We start from the raw sequence: 19,472 nt of genomic DNA on the forward strand, positions 1-19,472 counted from the left end.
TAATTAATCACTTTAACTATGAACAATCATGCTTAAGCTACATAATCTTTACTCCCTGGAATTGAGATAAGAAACACCCTAACCTTTTTAATAGAGATTGATAGGATTGAATCAACTGGTATAAATACAGATGTAACCAGACAGAGAGAGACAGAACTCAGGAGACAGAATTCAGAAGACAGAAAGACACAGAACTTAGAACACAGGGCTTGGAAGACAGGACCAAGAGAGACAGAGCCTAGGCACAGAACCTACACAGAACGTTCTCTAGAGACAGAAGAACTTCGCTGGAGAGAACATGGCAAAAGATCCTGGACTGAACCTGACTACAGAAATTGGCAAGAGAACCTGACTAGAACCTGGTGACTGAACCTGGCTGGAGAACCTGTACAGAACCTGGCTGGAGATCCTAAGCAGAACCTCTCTGGAGATCGAGACCAGAACTTGGCTGGAGATCCTGGCTAGGCTGCTGATATTTTCTCAGATGTTAAGGGCCATTGCTCAACCCATACTGGTTGTGACGATTTCCAGACTATGGGATCAGCAGTCCTAAGGGCAATGGCCCCAATTACAGATCCTGTTGAGGAGTGTGAGTTCCATCCTCTGGAAGCCATTGACATACTTCTTCTATAAAACTTCGCTGGAGACTCTGACAAGAGAACCCGGCTATGATGATCACCTGAATGCTGCCTCTGTGTCATTCCTTCTTCGCCGACTCCGTCCACGCCTTTGGGAACCCCTGGACCCACTGGGGTTGGACCCCGGCAAGTCCGCAGGCCGACGCTCTATCCACTGAGCCAAACTGGTTAGAACTTTTTTTTTTTTTTTTATTCTGGGCCGGCTTTAGCTCTGGTGCTCCAGCTCTGAGGCCTCTGTTGCTGAAAGCAGGTATCTGGTTTGTTTCCATTCTATAATTGAAACAATGTATAACTCCAGCTCTGAGATCCCGGCTCGCTGAAAGCAGGTTTCTGGGGTTTTGTTTAGCTTCTATATTTGTTACAATGTTTCAAACTGCAGGCTCAGAGGCCGGCAAGGCAGGCGGGGAACGTTGGTTTCCTCCGTCACTGAAGCAAGCAAGCCTCATGTTAGTTTCAAGCTGCCTGGCTTCCGGCCGCCATCTTGGCTGGCAGTTAATTTGCATATCGCCCTGATTAGCCAATGGGAAGGGTAGCAGCCGTACGCTAATTACCATGTTTCTCTTTTATTAGATAGGATAATTAACATATAATTTATTTTACAGGGTGTCATATAGCATAATTTCACAGAATAGTATTGCAGTCTTCTCAGCCTACAGGGTAGCAGGGGTCATTTTCATGTGTGTGCACAGAAGTATTAACAACCCTATTATATCCTCCCATGAAGCACAGGGACACCTCATTGTCTTCATACTACAATCTCGGGTTCCCTCACCCCCCTGTTTTTCTCTCTGCTTCTGAGTGCACCTAAAGTGTCAGTATGTTTCAGAAACTTATACCAATTTATCCGGCTGTGATTAAAATGAAGCCCTGCGGTTTCATATGTCCCAGGTGCAAAGATGTGTGACATTCTCTTCTTTTTGAGTAATTATGAGCAGGGTTATTCAGGAGCACTTTATCCCAAAGGGTGATCTTCAATTACAAGTTGTTGCTGTTGGTGCCAGACAGCCAGACCATTGGCAATGGCCTAAAAAATGTAAAAATGTACAGATGGGGTCAACTATTAGCCAGGGCATCCTGTGGCATGATTGCCTGGAGGTGACTAATCTTGCGGTTCATTGGTTCCCATTTCAGAGCAGGGATGGCTGTGTTAGGGACAGGGCAGCAGCTCTCCAGGGATCTCTTCTCCATCTCCTTTGCTGGTGGCACTGCACCATGGACATGAAAATTAGAGCAGGATTTATTTTTAAATGAATGAGAAAGGAAAAGCATATTTCAAAATATCTCCTGTGCTTGTCAAAGAGGAGAGAGAACAGTATGCTTTACATGGTGTTGTTTTGCATGAACACTGAAAAGATTGGAAAGAAACAAACTACATTGCTCTCTATAGGGAAACTAGCCCCCCTTTCTTTAAGGACAAGTAGAAGTGTTTCCTCAGGCACACTTCTCCATCTCAGCTTTAGGTTTTCACAATTGATCTTCAAATAAACAATTTATGATAAAAAATTTTGTATTACCCATACTTTACTTCTGATTCATGGGTTGGCACTCAACCACAGAGCCCGGCCAATCGTGAGTGTTAGTGTCAGTTTTAAAAAGCAAAGGAACTCCCATACCAGGGTGGCCTTGGGTGGACAGAAGAGGAGTAGATCTCCACACTGCCCAGGAGAATCTTCAAAGTTTACCTAGAAGCCTTCACTGGATCATGTATACAGTTGAGGTGGGGTCAGCAACACATTGTTCTCTCAAAGCTGTGTCCTTGAAATGGCTCTTAGTTCTCCATCCATGGGCAGAACATATATCCCAAGGACAGGGGTGGGAGGAAGGAATCTCATTGCCCAGCTCATTGATTGACCAGGAGTCATGTTATCTCAGTGACCCTCCCACAGAGCAGCTGCTTGACCCTTGTGTGACTCTTTCCATTAGAGCCATATGCCAAGGCTACGGAGAAAATCTCTCTATACATACAAGGAACTCCTTGTGCCTTTTCAGTGGAGCTCTTTGACTGAAAAGACCATCTTGTAGGGTGAGTCTTGAGACCTCATGGTTTCCATGGTGCAGGTGGATGCAGCAGCACTAAGGCTATTCTGGCCTTTGCGTTTGCCATGGTGGAGATCACAGGAACCACCTCCTCTTATTAAACACAACCGAGTAATTCAAGCACCTTAGAGAGCAGCATGAAGTGGCCTCAGCAAAGCAACCAGCTTTGTTACCTGTGAGAAATGGAGGGTTTCTGCCCAGATGGGGCCACAGCTGGAACTATACAATTCCCACAGGAGCAAGTACCAGCAGGGTGTGGAAGGGCAGGGATGGGATGTAATTTCTGCAGCAGCAGGTTCCTGAAGTTCAACGGTGTGAGAGAAGAGACCAAACATGGGCATCTTCCCCAGTGAACATGCATTTTTAGTAGGAGGTCATTTATTTGAGGGTGAGATGAGAGAGGAAACAAAATAAGAAACCAGAGGTATTCCAGACTTTAGGAAATCAGAATGATTTCTAGAAAAAGTGATTGGAGACTATTGTTTTTGAGATAGCTGTGAAAAGGAAGGTGAAAAAAAGGTGATGAAATGCAAATATGTTCTCCATCCCAGTTCTGCATGGTGAATGCCCACAGACCTTTCTTCCTGCTGTGTGTGGTGACTGATGCCGCTCCTCCCCGTGTGGGCCTCCTGGTAAGCTGAGTCCTGGGTGAAATGTGTGCCCTCCTTTCCTCTCTCCACTGAGGTCACCTGTGGTTCTGTGGCTCTGCCCTCAGGCTGCCTGTGTCAGGTGGCCTCCAGGTTCTTCTGTGTCCCAGGCTTGATGGGGTTATTGCTGCTATTGGGGTGGGGATGTTTATCTCAGATGATACTAAAGGTGACCATTTCCTCAGGGACTGGAGAGAGGCAATGGTCAGAGCCAGGAAGCTGTGCATACTCTATGGAGAGGCTGCCTGTCAGGGAGTACTTCCATCATGGTTAGAATGAGTGTTATGCTAGTATCACAGACTCAGCAATCAGGGGGATTATTATTGAGATGTGGGGATGAAAAGAGTCCACATGCTCACCTGCCAAGTTCAGAGAAGGCCTGTGTGTGATGGCCCTGCAAATTAAAAGAGCTAAAATAACCAAAAAGGATGGTCTGAAATGAAAAGATTTTAACTAGAAGCAGTTTATGCCAGATAGTCATGTCCCAGGTTAGAATCTCCCTTTCCTACGCCTGTCCATTGTCTTTTGCATATAAGATATCATACCTTGGCAATGTCAGGGTGAATCCCCCTATTTCAGACCCCTCAGTGCACAACTAACACACCAGGGCTGAGACCATAGCTCCTCTCATTGTTATTGTTATCATGCTATCATTAACTATTAACTACCCTGTACCCAGCTATGTAAAATATATATGTATGTCTATCATTTTGCTTTTCATCCTATCCCAGGGTTTCCCTGCTTTGCTTCCTCCCAGCTCCCTAATATATCCCCAGTTGATTTCATGTAACTCACTTGGATCTTCTCTTTTGATTGTAATGTATAAAATAAGGTACCAAACTGCCATACTCTGGGTATTATCTCAATTCATTGAGATTTTGCCTCCTGGCAATGAAATCATAAACATTCTCTATAGGTTTGAATGATTCTTACATTGATGGGATCCAGTTTTCTGATAAATCTCAATATTGCTGGATTAAGCAGTGTAACTGTGGTAGGCAGCAGGAATGACACCCAGTGTCTGACAGGTGGGGTCAGACCCAACTGAGTTCGGCAATCTTGGTTCTTGGTTCTGGCTAGGTAAGAATAAAGGGCAAGACCCAAACTGTAAGAAAACATTACTGGGTTAATTACAGAGGTAGGAGAAGTAAGTCTTAGAGGAAATGGGTTTAGGAAAGGAGTTAAGGAGGTAAGGGAAGGGCCCTTGGAGCTTGGGAGCACAAGCTAATGGTAACCTGCCTGGGGGAGGAGGAGAAGGAGGGGAAGGGAAAGGTACAGGTGTGCTCCAGGGAGGGAGAGCGTACTGGGTCCTGCTTCCTAAAGGTTTTAAGGGTGGAGATTTCAGGGGAGGTCCCAGGGGAAGAGCTGAATGGAATATTCTGTAGCTTTCCAGGTGTGTCCATTCAGGGATGTGGCCTCCACTGATGGATTGGTCGCACCAAGACAGGGGTCATTATTCAATGCAGCTGGTCCTGATGTCAGCCCTGGCATTTTGTTGCTTATCTGGGCCTGGTGGTGAAATACAATGAGGCTTAGATGTTATCTCTAGGGAGGAAGATCAGGGGGTCCAGGACTAGAGATCTGCTAGAGGAGGAAAAGTCACCCTGGGGACCAGGCCCCACCCTACAATTGATTGCCCATTGCTGGACACCTGGGCTTCCCACCCTGGTGACCTCTGTGCCTGGCCCATCTCCTTGCTCTGGGTAGGTCTGTGGAACTGCCCACAAGACAACCACAAGTAAGGGGTGGCTCATGGCCTCAGAGGAGCGTGACTGAATCACCAGTGGGAACAGATTTTCACGTGAAACACATTTTCTAAAGTTAACCATTCTAAATGCACAGAAGTCACTTTCACGCTGAAAATGATGGCTTGTTTCTGGATTCAATGCTCTTTTTGGGAATCTGACTGTAGTTCTGGAAGGATATCACCCTAAGGCATCCCTGGTCCCTGAGCCTGTGCACCTTTTTGGCAATGCAGACGTCAGACTCCAGGTGTCAACAAAGATGAAAATGGAGCCAGATTCATTAGGTGCCTTTTCAGTGTGTGTGTTTGCAAGGAGCGACCACTGTTCCCTGGGGACTCTCAGCGCTGCCTCTCAGTGCAAATGTCCCTGGACAGGAGATCTGGCTGCTTTGGGCTCAGACCTGTGCACCTCAGGCGCTAGGGGGCGATTTCCTGTGAAGTGTCCGTCCTATGAGGAGAGGTGGGGACGCGGCGGGGGGCGGGCCTATGTTCAGCTTCCTCCCTGTTGTTCCTTTGCTTCAGCGTCCCTGGGATCGCATCTCCCTTGTTCTGTCCTCATCCGTGGAGCTGCGATCTGTAAGGTGGTGGGAGCTGCAGGCGGACTCGGGAGGCCCAGGAACCAGAAATGGTGAGTGTGCGGCCGGCGCGGGGACGGGAGGAGGGGCGGGTGGAGCCGCCGTGGCGGGACCGTCTCCCCACGGTCAGGTCCGGAGCCTGCGGACCCGAGGCGCCGGGGGCTCCGCTGAAACTGCAGGCCCCTCGGGCTCGCAGGGCGGGGCCCAGCCGGGACCCGGGCGTCCAGTGTGTCCCCGGGGCAGGGCCTTGGGCTGCGGAGCGCGTCTGGGCAGCTCTGCACCCTCATCCCCGCGGCTCCGCAGTCGGTGCGGTGACCACGTGGAGGGTCATGGGGACAATGGTGACTCGGTCCCCGCGGTTCGTGCATGGGAGGAGCTGTGGTCTGTGGGGCCCCCTGTCCCTCCTTTCTCCCCAGAAGGACCCCGTTTTCTCCTGAGTTTTGATGTTTGTGGAGCATGCTCTCAAGTCCACCCCCTGTCCCCCAGGCCTAGCTCTGCAACAAGTGCCTGCATTTCCAGTCTCTCCCCCGAATCCTAAACACCAACTTCCCTTCTCTGAGTCACAGCATCTTTATGGGCTATTTATTTTTGTGGTGCTTTTCAAACTGTTAAAAAACAAAATTCACCTGAATAAAATTGGAAGGTCTAATTGGCTTGATTCCCTTCACGAATCGGGCTGCATCCCATCTAGGAAATAGAATCTCAGAGCAGCTGTTCACAATGGAAGGCGTTTACAACAGGCAGAAAGGAAGTGGCTTTGAGAGGTTATTAGTGAAAGAAAAGAGGGGATTGCTTCAGGCAGGCTCACCCTTCCTTAGGGGAAGGAACAGCAGGAGTCTTTAGACAGATGAGTGTGGAACAGCAAGTTGCAGAGTGACTGGGTTAAAACTTTACTCGTGGGAGAGGTGAAACTGCAGTTACCTACAGTCCTGCACCCCTGAACCTGGGGAGGACATCCTGAGGCAGTTTTGTTGTTTTCAGTTCTCTTACAAACCTGCATGGTGTAGCCCGCTACACACCTAGGCCATATGGTGTAGCCTGTGGGTTCTAGACAACAAACCTGTACAACATGCTACTGTACTGAATGCTGTTGTCAATTGTAATGCAATGGTGGGAAGCATTTATGAAAAGGTGCAGTAAACATGTGGTGTGCAAGGTAGGAAATGGTACATCCGTGTGGGGCACTGACCCTGAATGGGCTCCTGGACTGGAGACTGCCCTGCAGGAGTCAGTGACTGGTGAGTGAATATGAAGGCAGAGAATGTTACTATACACGACTGTAGACTTTATTTATTTTTAAAAATATATTTTTATTGCTTTCAGAGAGGGAGAGGGAAAGGGAGAGAGAGATAGAAACATCAATGATTGTTGTAATGTAACCCGCGAATCACAGAAGGACGCCTCAAGAAGTCGAATTAGAGTCACATTTATTGCAATCCAGGACTATGAGGGGCCATTCCCAAATCTCATAGCAATAAGATGGTGGCAAAACCAGACTTATATTGGCAAAAATTACAAAGGTATTGATTACATCCCAGGGTTTGGAATGTGGCACCTGGCTCCCAAAAAAGCAGATTACAGAAGCAGAATTAAGCATGTTAATTACAGTTTCGGGTCTCAGGGTCACTGAATTGACAGAAATACATTATCTAGAGTCCTTGGGTAACCTGGGTTTAACTTAGGCATGTTATCTAAATTACAGTTTTGGGTCTCGGGATCACTGAGTTGATAGAAACACATTATCTAGAGCCCCCGGGTCTCCTGACCACTGAGTTGTCAGGACAATTTAGAGTAATTGTGCTGTCCTGGTCTCGGGACCACTGAGTCAGCTGGAACACACCACCTGTGGCCACTAAAACAATTTAGGGTAATTGTGCTGTCCTGTTTCCAGGTACAGTAGAATGTGCTCTCTAAAACCAGTATGATAACAATCAATGGAATAGTCATTCAATCGATAAGGCATTCAATCAAATGGGATGACTTATACAATTTAGAAAATCAAAGTAACCTATCCATTGTTAAACAAAGCAAATAGGTACCATACTTCATGATGAGGGAGAATCATTGATTGGCTGCTTCCTGCATGGCCCCTAGTGGGGATCGAGCCTCCAACCCTGGCATGTTCCATTGACAGGTATCACACCTAGGACCTTTCAGTCCTCAGTCGGATGCTCTATCCACTGAGCCAAACCAGCTAGGGCACCACTGTAGACTTTATCACACTGTACACTTAGGCCAGGAAATTTACAAAAAACAGATTCAATCAAGCCCAGGAGGCAATGATGGAATCTAAAGATATAGTCAACACAAGACGGTGAGGCTGCTGCCTGCATAAAACAGCATACTGTTTCACGGCAAAGTTTTCTTTCACTAAGTAGAAAGCACACAAAGATAGAGAGGATAGTATAGCAAATGCATAAACCAGTTTCTCATCATCAAGTATTCTATGTAGTGACCGTAACTGTATGTGCTGGACTTTGATAGGACTGGCAGCACAGGAAGCTTGTTTACACCAGCGTCATTATAAACATCTGAGTAATGCATTTCCCTGTGACATTGTGATGGGTGTGACATCACTAGGTGACTGCAGTTTTTCAAATCCACTGTAATCTTTTTTTACAGAAGGGATTTTATTTTTCATTAAGTTACAATTGACATACAACATTATATTAGTTTAAGGTGTACATCATAATGATTTGATATGTTTATGTATTGTGAAGTGATCATCACAATAAGTCTTGATAGCATCTGTCATCATACATACTTACAGAATATTTTTTTTTTTGAGAAAATGCAGAATATAAAACCTTTATTGCTTAACTGAAATGTTAATTCTTGGTTACAACTATTCATATAACTGCTCCATGTAGGAATCGCAGTAGTTAACATTAAGTACAACTTTATTACCATATATTTCTTAAGCTCATTCATGGCACATTGCCCCTTAATCCCTAAATATGCAGTTAACGGTGTTTTCAGAAATGACTATGAAACTGATCAGAAATTTCAAAAGTCAAGTAGATATGAATCATGGCCAGAGAGCTCCTTAATTTCTCATCTTCTATTAGCAGCTTCACAAATCATTTGGAAAATCAGCCTAGATGTAAACCTAATAAACCACATTTCCTGTCCATTCTTGAAGTTGATCTTTCTCAAGAAATGATCGACAGCACCTGTCTTTGAAGATGGCAGTAAGGCCTGACCCTGATACTAAAGCTCTGGTTCTAGATCAGTTTTTTGCATTGGACTGGTCAGGAGTCACTTCCTTCAGCATCTTCATCAGTGAATTTCAGTGATTATGCGCTAATATTATCTTCTCTTTTAGCTTTGCAATCTTTTCCGGTAGAGGCATGTTGTGAATATCCATCTCAGATGCATTTACTACGGCTTTTGTTTTTAAGAGATAGCATTCCATTTTGTCCCTGGAAAGGCAGACGTGACCTTTCAATGTAGCCAGGGCAACATGGGTAGACTAGAGATGGAAACCAATGGGAATCCCACAGGTACTACAGAATAAAAGGCTGTAAGTGCTGCCTTGGAGTAAACCTTCAATGCCAACAAGGAAGGGAGTTTCCAAAACAACGTTACTTGTGACCCCTGTGTGTCCCACTCCATGGAAGTCCTAAAAGAGGATCCGTCAAAAAAAAAAAAAAAAAAAAGAGGATCCGTCATCACAAAAGTCAGCCTCCCACAGCTTTGCGTACGAAGAGCAATGCCGCTGCAGCCCAGCAGCCATCTTCCCACGGCCGCTGCTGGGATTTCAAACAAGAATATTTTTTTTTATTGTAAAGCGAACTTTTAAGATTTACTCATAGCAACTTTCAAATATGAAATGTAGTATGACTAACTGCTGTCACCTTGCTGTAACTTGCATTTCCATGACTTATTTTATAACTGGAAGTTTGTACCTTTTGATACGGGTCATCCATTTGACCCCCACCTCACCCCCTTACACCACTCACGCAACCTCTAGCAACCATCAGTCTGTGCGCTGTATCTATGGACTTGCTTTTTTAAGGGTTCCACAGATAAGTGAGAACACATGGTATTTCTCTTTTTCTAACTTATTTCACAAAGCATCCTGCTCTCGAGGTCCATGAATGTGTTGTTACAAGTGGCAGGATTTCTTTTTCTAATGGCTGAGTAATACAATAGTATTCCTCTATGTGTGTGTATACACCATTTTCTTTAAAATGTTTTTTTTTTTGTTTTAATTCTCACCTGAGGATGTTTTTCCATTGATTTTTGGAGAGAGTGGAAGAGAAAGGGAAAGACAGAGAAATATCGCTGTGAGAGGAACACATCGATTGGTTGCCTCCTGCATGTGCCTTAACAAGGGCCCTGCTTGGAAGGTTGCTTGCAGACTGGAATTGATCTGGGGACCTTTCAGGCCATAGTCTGACACTCTATTCACTGAGCCAAACTGGCTAGGGCTTAATTTTTTTTTTTTAATAAGTTGACACTATATATTAATTTCAGGTGTCAACATAGTGATAAGACATGTATAAACTTACAAAGTCTAATACCTATCAGATACCACACATGGTTAATAGAATATTATTGACTACTAGTGGCCCAGTGCACGAAATTCGTGCACATTAAAAGGGGATTAATTAGAGGAAGTATTTTAATATTGCTATTTGCCCTTTCTCTATAATAGAAGTGTCAGAGATGAAAGAAAATTAGTAAAATGTATGTGAAAATCTTCCTCCTGTCAGAGTCTGGGGTGTGCCGCAGGACCCAGAGTCAAGTCCCTGCCCACCGATGGAGCCTCAAAATCGTACAAGACCCAGACCCGGCCGGCCCCACCCTTGTCAAGCCCTGCCAGGTGGGGCGCGCAGCCTCAGGTCCCCCGTCAAGCCCTGCTGGGCAGCGGGGGCGCAGCCTCAGGTCCCCCGGGGTGGTGGGCGTGGCCTGAGGTCCCCTGCCCAGCACCGGGACAGGGTCATGCCTTGAGGTCCCCTGTCAAGCCCTGCTGGGCTGGGGGTGCAGTCTGAGGTTCCCTAGCCTGGCACAGGGGCAGGAGGCGTGGCCTGAGGTCCCCTGTCAAGCCCCACTGGGTGGGGGGCATAGACTCAGGTCCCTGCTAATTGCTCATTAAGGCTCGATACAGGAACTTGGCCTCCGCTGTGGATGCATCCATCTTGTGTTATGGAAACCCAGTCTCCACTGTGGGCTCCGCCATCTTTGTGACAGTGCGATGGTCAATTTGCATATTCCCTCTTTATTAGATAGGATATTTTCTATGCTGTACTTTACATACCCCTCACTATTTTGTATCTACCAATTTGTGCTTCCTTTCTGTTGTTTTTTTTGTTTGTGATTCCTCACTTGAGGATATTTTCCCATTAATTTTTTAGGGAGAGTGGAAGAGAGAGGCAAAGACAGAGAGAAACAATGATGTGAGAGAGAAACACATCAGTTGGTTGTCTCCTGCAGGAGCCTGATCCAGAGCCTGGGCCAGGGAGGAGCCTGCAACCAAGATACATGCCCTTGGCCAGAATAAAACCTGGGACCCTTTGTCTGCATGCTGATATTCTATCCACTGAGCCAAACCGGCTAGGGCGTGTATTTCCTTTTTTTAAAAAATAATTCTTTATTGTTGAAAGTATTACGTATGTCACCTTTCTCCCCCCATTGACCCCCCTCCAGCCTTCTTGCGTCCTCCTGCTCCCCGCCCCACCCTCCACCCAGGTCTTCAGGACCCTATTGTCTGTCTCCCTGGGTTATGCATATATGCATTCAAGGCCTTTGGTTGATTAGCTCCCACCCACCCACCCTCCAACCCCTTCCCTCTGAGATTCTGCACTCTCTTCCATGCTTCAATGTCTCTGGATCCACTCCTATCATTAGCTTATTTTTTGTTACTTAGATTCCATATATGACTGAGATCATGTGATACTTGTCTTTCTCTGACTGACTTATTTTCCTTAGCATGATACTCGCCAGGTCCCTCCATGCTGTCTAAAAGGGTAAGAGATTCTTCTTTTTTATTGCTGCATAGTATTCTGTGGTATAAACGTACCACAGCTTTCATATCCACTCATCTACTGATGGGCACTTGGGCTGTTTGCAGATCTTAGCTATTGTAAATTGTGCTGTTATGAACATAGGGTTGCGTACATTGTTTCTGATTGGTGTTTCAGGTTTTTTTAGGATATATTCTAGAAGTGGGATCACTGGGTCAAATGGCAGATCATATTTAATTTTTTAGGAAACTCCATACTGGTTTCCATAATGTTTGCACTCAGTCTGCATTCCCACCAGCAGTATACTAGGGGTCTCTTTTCTCCACATCCTCAGCAGCAGTTGTCATTTGTTGAAGTGTTGATGGTAGCCATTCTGACAAGGTGTGAGGTCCCTGCTAATTGCTCATTAAGGCTCGATACAAGAACTTGGCCTCCACTGTGGGTGCATCCATCTTGTGTTATGGAAACCCAGTCTCCACTGTGGGCTCCGCCATCTTTGTGACAGTGCTATGGTCAATACCTCATTGTCCTGTTGATTTGCATCTCTGGGATGATTAGTGACTGAGCATTTTTCATGTCTCTTGGCTATCTGTATGTCCTCTTTGGAGAAGTTGCCCATTTTTTAATTGGATTGTTTGCCTTCCTTCGGTTAAGTTGTATTAGTTCCTTATATATTTTCAATATTAACCCTTTATAAGATGTACCATTGCTAAATATTTTTCCCTATACATTGGGCTCTCTTTTTGCTTTATTGATGGTTTCTGTTGCTGTGCAGAAGATGTATATTTTGATGTAGTCCCATTTGCTTATTTTCTCCTTAGTTTCCTTTGCCTTAGGAGATGTGTCTATAAACATATTGGTAGGAGAGATGTCTCAGATTTGGCTGCCTATGGTGGTTTCTTCTAGGATTTTTATGGTTTCATGACTTACATTTAATTTAAGTCTTTTATCCATTTTGAGTTTATTCTTGTGTATGGTGTAAGTTGGTGGTCTCGTTTCATTTTTTTGCATGTATCTGTCCAATTTTCCCAACAACATTTATTGAAGAGACTCTCTTGACTCCATCGTATGCTCTGGCCTCCTTGGTCAAATATTAATGGAGCATAATGGATTGGTTCAATTTCTGGATTCTCTGTTCTGTTCCATTGATCTGTATGCCCGTTCTTGTGCCAGTACCAGGCTGTTTTCATTTTGGTGGCTTTGTAGTATAACTTGAAATCTGGTGTTGTGATTCCTCCAACTTTGTTTTTCTTTCTCAAAATTGCTGCAGCTATTCGGGGTCTTTTTTGATTCCATATACATTTCTGGAGTATTTGTTCTAGCTCTGTGAAATATGACATTGGTATTTTAATGGGATTTCATTTACTCTGTAGATTGCCTTGGATAGTATGGACATTTTAATGATGTTGATTCTACCAATCCATGAACAGAGTATATTCTTCCACTTGTTTATATCTTCTTCTAGCTCTGTTTTCAATATCCTGTAGTTTTCCAAGTACAGGTCTTTTGCCACCTTGTTTAAGTTTATTCCTAAGTATCTTAATTTTTTTTTGTTGCCAAAGTAAATGGGATTGTTTGTTTAGTTTCTCTGACAATTTATTATTGGTGTATAAACAAGCCATCGATTTTTGGGTGTTGATTTTGTATCCTGCTACAATGCCAAATTCATTCCTCCCTCCCCGCCCCCAAATCAATACAAGGCTTTTATTGTACATCTTTTTAGTTTCATAAAGAAGTGTGACAACTCATTCGGCATCTCGGTGTTTCTATAGCTGGATAACTTAGATCTTATTCATCAGCCCGCTGAACTGTTCCTTTTTTCAGAAATATAGATACCATCCAAAAATTTTCTGATATCCTTGTTTTTAACTGTTGTGGCTTTCTGAATCAAAGCCGCTGAATCTGATACAAGTTCAATGTCATTTCCTTCAAGAATCAACTCATCTTTCTGGGCTAGAGATACTGAACAAGCAACACCTGACCTCATCTGAACTCTGAGGATGTATTTTTCGCCCAACAAATTTCTAATTTCTACAAGAGAATCATTCTCCTGAATAACAATGTTGATGGAGAAGGGAGCGTACACAGATCTCATCTTGTAAGCCCAGTGTAACACCCTTGATCATGTTGTGTACAATGACTGCAGATAGTGCGAACTGTGGCCAATCCCTTTCTATTTCCCCACCACTTGTCAACCTGGAGCCTATTCTTTTTCTTTCCAAGGAGACTGAGCTCTACATTGATGTGGTTGAAGTCCCTCTGCAGGGTGCCTCTGGGACCCTTCACAATAATTGTGCATCCCTTCAGAGTGATGTCCACATTTTCTGGGATGTCTACAGTCTGATTGCAGAGAACGGTCTTCATCTTCGCAGTAAATGCGGCAAAAAAAGTGCCAAATTCACTATTAAATCTAGTAGTTTTTTTGGTAGAGTCTTTAGGTTTTACTGTGTACAACAGGGATCTTCAAACTACGGCCCGCGGGCCACATGCAAATACAAATATTGTATTTGTTCCCGTTTTGTTTTTTTACTTCAAAATAAGATATGTGCAGTGTGCATAGGAATTTGTTCATAGTTTTTTTTTTAAACTATAGTCCAGCCCTCCAAGGGTCTGAGGGACAGTGAACTGGCCCCCAGTTTAAAAAGTTTGAGGACCCCTGGTGTACAATATCATGTCATCTGTGAATAATGAGAGTCTTACTTCCTTCTTTCTAATTTGGATGCCTTTTATTTCTTCTTCTCTGTATGCTGTGAATAGGACTTCCAGTAGTATCCTATATAATAAAAGGCTAATATGCACATCGACTAAATGGTGGAATGCCCAGTTGCTATGACGTGCACTGATCACCAGGGGGCAGACGATCAATGCAGGAGCTGCCCCCTGGTGGTCAGTGTGCTCTCACAGGGGGAGCACTGCTCAGCCAGAAGCCGGGCTCACAGCTGGCGGTAGCGGGAGGCTCTCCTGCCTCTGGGGCAGTGCTGAGGACCCCTTGGGGGATGTTGGCCTGCTGACTTAGGCTCCTCTCCACAGGGATTGGTCCTAAGCCATCAGTCGGACATCCCCCGAGGGATCTCAGACTGCAAGAGGGCGCAGGCCAGGCTGAGGGACCCTCCCCCCCACTCCCTCCTGCAACCCAAGTGCCAGAATGTCTTGCACCGGGCTCTAGTGTTGAATAAGAGTGATGAAAGCAGACATACCTGTCTTGTTCCAGTTAATAGGGGAAATGCTTTTAGTTTTCCCCATTGAGTATGATGTTGGCTGTAGGTTAGTTATATATGGCTTTTATCATGTTGAGATATGCTCTCTCTATTCCAACTTTGCTGAGAGTTTTTATCAAAAATGGGTGTTGACTCTTGTCAAATGCTTTTACTCTCTCTATTGATATGATCATGTGATTTTCATCTTTCAATTTGTTTATGTGATGTATCACGTTGATTGATTTGCAAATATTGTGCCAGCCTGGAATAAATCCCACTTATTATGGTGTATGATCTTTTTAAGATATTGTTGGATGCGATTTGCTAATATTTTGTGTAGGATTTTAGCATCTATGTTCATCAGTAGTATTGTCCCGTAATTCTCTTTCTTTGTAGTGTCTTTATCTGGTTTTGGAATTAGGATAATGCTGGCGCCATAAAAAGAGTTTGGAAGTGTTAAGTGTTGCTTCCTCTTGGACTTTCTGAAATAGTTTGAAGAATAAAGGTATTAGTTCTTCTTTGAATGTTTGGTGAAACTCCCCTGGGAAGCCGTCCAGACCTGGGCTTTTGTTTGCTGGGAGTTTTTTGATTACTGCTTCTATTTCATCAGTTGTTATTGACCTATTTAGGTTTTCTGATTCCTTCTGATTCAGTTTTAGGAGATTGTATTTTTCTAGGAATTTGTCCATTTCATCCACATTGTCCAGCTTGTTGGCATATAGTTGTTCATAGTATTATCTTATAATCCTTTGTATTTCTGTGGTGTCGGTGGTTACTTCTCTACTTTTGTTTCTGGTTTTATTTGGGTCCTTTCAAGTCAGGCTAGCTTATCAATTTTGTTTATCGTTTCAAAGAACCAGATCTTGGTTTCATTCAATTTTTTTTTTTTAGTCTCTATGTTATCTGTTTATGCTCTAATCTTTATTATTTCCTTCCTTTCTTCTACCTGGGGTTTTCTTCTTGTTCTCTTCCTAATTCTTTAAGTGGTAGGGTTCAATACTTTATTGTTGATTTTCTTTGTTTTTTGAGGTATCCCTATAGTGTTATGAACTTCCTTCTCAGGTCTGCTTTTGCTGTGTCCCAGAGATTTTGAGTCATTGTGTGTTCATTTTTATTTTTTTCCATGAAGCTTTTGATTCCTATTTATATTTCGTTGGTAACTCATTCATTGTGTAATAATATGCTATTTAGCCTTTATGTGTTTGAATGTTTTTGTGTTTTTTTACTGTAGCTGATTTTTAATTTCATTCCACTGTGATCTGAGAAGATGCTTGATATGATTTCAGTCTTTTTGGCCTTGTAGAGACTTGTTTTGTGTCCTAATGTGGTCTATCTTTGTGTATAATCCATGTGCACTTGAGAAGAATGTATATTCTACTGCTTTGGTGTGAAATATTCTATAAAAGTTGATTAAATCCATCTGATCCAGTGTGTCACTTAGAGTCATTGTCTCCTTAAGTTTCTTTCTGGAAGATCTATCCAGTGAAGTCAGCGGGGTGTTGAATTCCCTTACTATGACTATATTGTTGTTGATCTCTCTGTTAAAGTCCTCTAGAAGTTTTTTTTTATGTATTTAGGCGCTCCTATATTGAGTGCATATATGCTTAGCAGGGTTGTGTCCCCTTGTTGGAGCGATCCCTTTAATATTGTGTAGTGATCTTTGTTGTCTCTTGTGATGGCTTTCATTATAAAGTCTATTCTGTTAGATATGAGTGTTGCAACTCTAGCATTTTTTTTGTTTTCCATTTGCATGGAAAAATGGATTCCATCCCTTCACTCTCATCTTGTGTGTGTCTTTTGTTCTGAGATGGGGCTCTTGTAGACAGCATATAGTTGGGTCATGTTTTTGTATCCATTCAGCTACCTTATGCCTTTTGATTGGAGCATTTAATCCATATCCATTTAGGGTTATTATTGGTAGGTAGTTATTTATTGCCACTTTAATTCTGTATGCATAGGCTTCTCTCTCTGTTTCTTGTTCTTATTTACAGCAGTCCCTTTAGCAATTTTTTAAAATTTAAATTCTTTATTTTTTTAATATATTTTATTGATTTTTTACAGAGAGGAAGGGAGAGAGATAGAGAGTTAGAAACATCGATGAGAGAGAAACATCGATCAGCTGCCTCCTGCACACCCCCCACTGGGGATGTGCCTGCAACCCAGGTACATGCCCTTGACCGGAATCAAACCTGGGACCTTTCAGTCCGTAGGCCGACGCTCTATCCACTGAGCCAAACCGGTTTTGGCAAATTTAAATTCTTTATGATTTAAAGTATTACATATACCTTCTTTTTCCCCCATTGACCTCTCCTCAGATGCTCCTACACCCAGCACATGCACTCACCCCGTCCTGTGTCCATTGGTTATGCTTATATGCATGCATACAAGTCCTTTGGTTGATGTCTTATCCCCCGCTCCCCTGCCATCTCTCTGAGGTTTGATAGTCTGTTCGATGCTTGTAGGTCATGCATCTTATTTTTGTTCATCAGTTTACTAGTATGTTGTTCACTATATTCCACAAATGAGTGAGGTCATGTGATATTTTATTTATCTTTCTCCTACTGGCTTACTTCACTTGGCATCATGCTTTCCAGGTCCATTCATTCTGGTGCAAATGGTAAGAGTTCTTTTTTACCATAGTGTAGCATTCCATTGTGTAGATGTACCACAGGTTTTCAATCCACTTACCTACTGATGGGCACTTAGTCTGTTTCCAACTCTTAGCTATTGTAAATTGTGCTACTGTGAACATAGGGGTGCATATATTCTTTCTGATTGGTGTTTCTGATTTCTTGGGATCACTGGGTTAAATGGGAGTTCCATTTGTTGATTTTGAGGAAACTCCATACTGTTTGGCTCAGTGGAAAGAGCTTCTGCCTGTTAACTACAGGGTCCCAGGTTCTATTCCGGTCAAGGACACATGACCAGGTTGTGGGCTCGATCCCCAGTGGGGAACTTGCAGGAGGGAGCCAATCCATGATTCTCTCTCATCATGGATGTTTCTATTTCTCCCTCTTGCTTCCTCTCTGAAATAATAAAAATATATTTTTAAAAAAGAGTATGTAAATCTCCACATTTATTTTAAATAAATCTGTAAAATAGAAAGGTCCAATTTAAGGCTCACTATCCACATATGCTGATCCCTGCAGCACTGTTTCTCCAGGCCTCCCGACCCCCACCCCCACCCCCAATACAGTTTTGATCATTTCTTAGCAAATGTCCAACTTATACCAAAACTAGCTACTACGGCTGGATGCTCCACACTTTTGTGGTGGAGCAGGACCTCAGGAAGTCCTCAGGATGAGGCAAGCAGAGTTTATCAGATGCAAACAGACCAAAATTTGGTCTTGTGAAGGGAGGACTCTGTACAAGTCATGCCTGGAAAGAAAAAGTGGCCCCAGACCTAGAGCCACACAACTCAGTTTGTGCCAGATTCTCCAGGATCCTGATCTCTGCAGGGCAGGCCCACTAAGTGTGAGGTAGGCGGGGATTGGGGTCTCCCTTGAGGGGGAGGTGCCCGTCAGGCTTGGGGGAAGGTGGGTGGAGTGGCACTCAGCCTTGAGCACCCAACTCAGGCTGTTCTGGATTCTGCCCAACCCTCAGCATGGTGGAGCCCCCAGGAGGGGCGTGCTGCTGGGAGTCCAGAGGTGGGACTAGAGCGTCTCTCTTGAGGAGGAGGCACGAGTCAGGTTCACAGGAATCTTTGGGAATGACCCCTTCCCCGGAGGCACACAAGTCAGTCACTGTAGAGTCTGCCCACACTCAGGCCCAGGCAGCTGACTCCTCAGCAGAGTACAAAATCTGCAGGGTTTTTCTTACCTTGTAATTAGCATTCGGACTATTCATTTAAATATCTATATATATCTATATATATCTATATATATCTATATCTATCTATCTATATATATATATATATATATATATATATATATATATATATATATATATCTTTATTGATGTCAGAGAGGAAGGGAGAGGGAGAGAGCGATAGAAACATGAATAATGAGAAGAATAATCCATCAGCTGCCTCCTGCACATCCTCTCACTAGGGATCAAGCCTGTAACCTGGGCATGTGGCCAGACCAGGGATGGAACTATGACCTCCTGGTTAATAGGTGGACGCTCAACCAGTAAGTCATGTGGTTTCCCCAAACTATGCATTTTTTTTAAAAAATATTTTTTTTTATTGATTTCAGAGAGGAAAGGAGAGGCAGAGAGAGAGAGAGAGAAAAAAAAAATCAACGATGAGAGAGAATCAGTGATTGGCTCCCTCCTGCATGCCCACTACTGGGGATCAAGCCCCCAACCCTGGCATGTGCTCTTGACCGGAATCAATCCCGGGACCTTTCAGTCCACAGGCTGAAGATCTATCCATTGAGCCAAACCATCTAGGGCCAAACTATGCATTTTTTGATGGTTGCCTGCTACAGCTTGAGCCTCAGTCTGCTCTTGTCCCTATTGCCTCCCAATTGAACAAGCTGATAAGAAAGCCTGGGTGGTGTCTCCTATACAGCAGGCAGATGATTCAAACCACAGAGTCCCTGCCTGTGCAGAACTCTTGCCCAGGACCCATCTTCAAAGCCTCACATGACCACACCAAGCTCCATTTCTGGCTCTGAAGCCAGGTCTCAGCTGCTTGAGAGGCCAGCCCGGCCCTTCTGAGAC

General features: G+C 43.9%; 1 protein-coding gene and 1 pseudogene across 2 annotated transcripts in view; one reads left to right on the forward strand and one right to left on the reverse strand.

Annotated features, from left to right (window-relative positions):
• The first annotated feature begins 5,592 nt into the window (after nt 1-5,592).
• Nucleotides 5,593-19,472, forward strand: part of LOC132234997 (zinc finger protein 791-like) — a 34,705-nt gene continuing 20,825 nt past the window's right edge. For both annotated transcript variants that reach the window (XM_059696677.1, XM_059696676.1), the window contains exon 1: nt 5,593-5,694. In XM_059696677.1, coding sequence (XP_059552660.1) covers nt 5,692-5,694 — 3 coding nt within the window. In that variant the 5' untranslated portion in view covers nt 5,593-5,691. The remainder of the gene's footprint in view (nt 5,695-19,472) is intronic.
• On the reverse strand, nt 13,301-13,989 carry LOC132234181 (large ribosomal subunit protein uL6-like; annotated as a pseudogene).

Source organism: Myotis daubentonii, chromosome 5 (assembly GCF_963259705.1).
Source record: "Myotis daubentonii chromosome 5, mMyoDau2.1, whole genome shotgun sequence".
Classification (NCBI taxonomy): Eukaryota; Metazoa; Chordata; class Mammalia; order Chiroptera; family Vespertilionidae; genus Myotis; species Myotis daubentonii.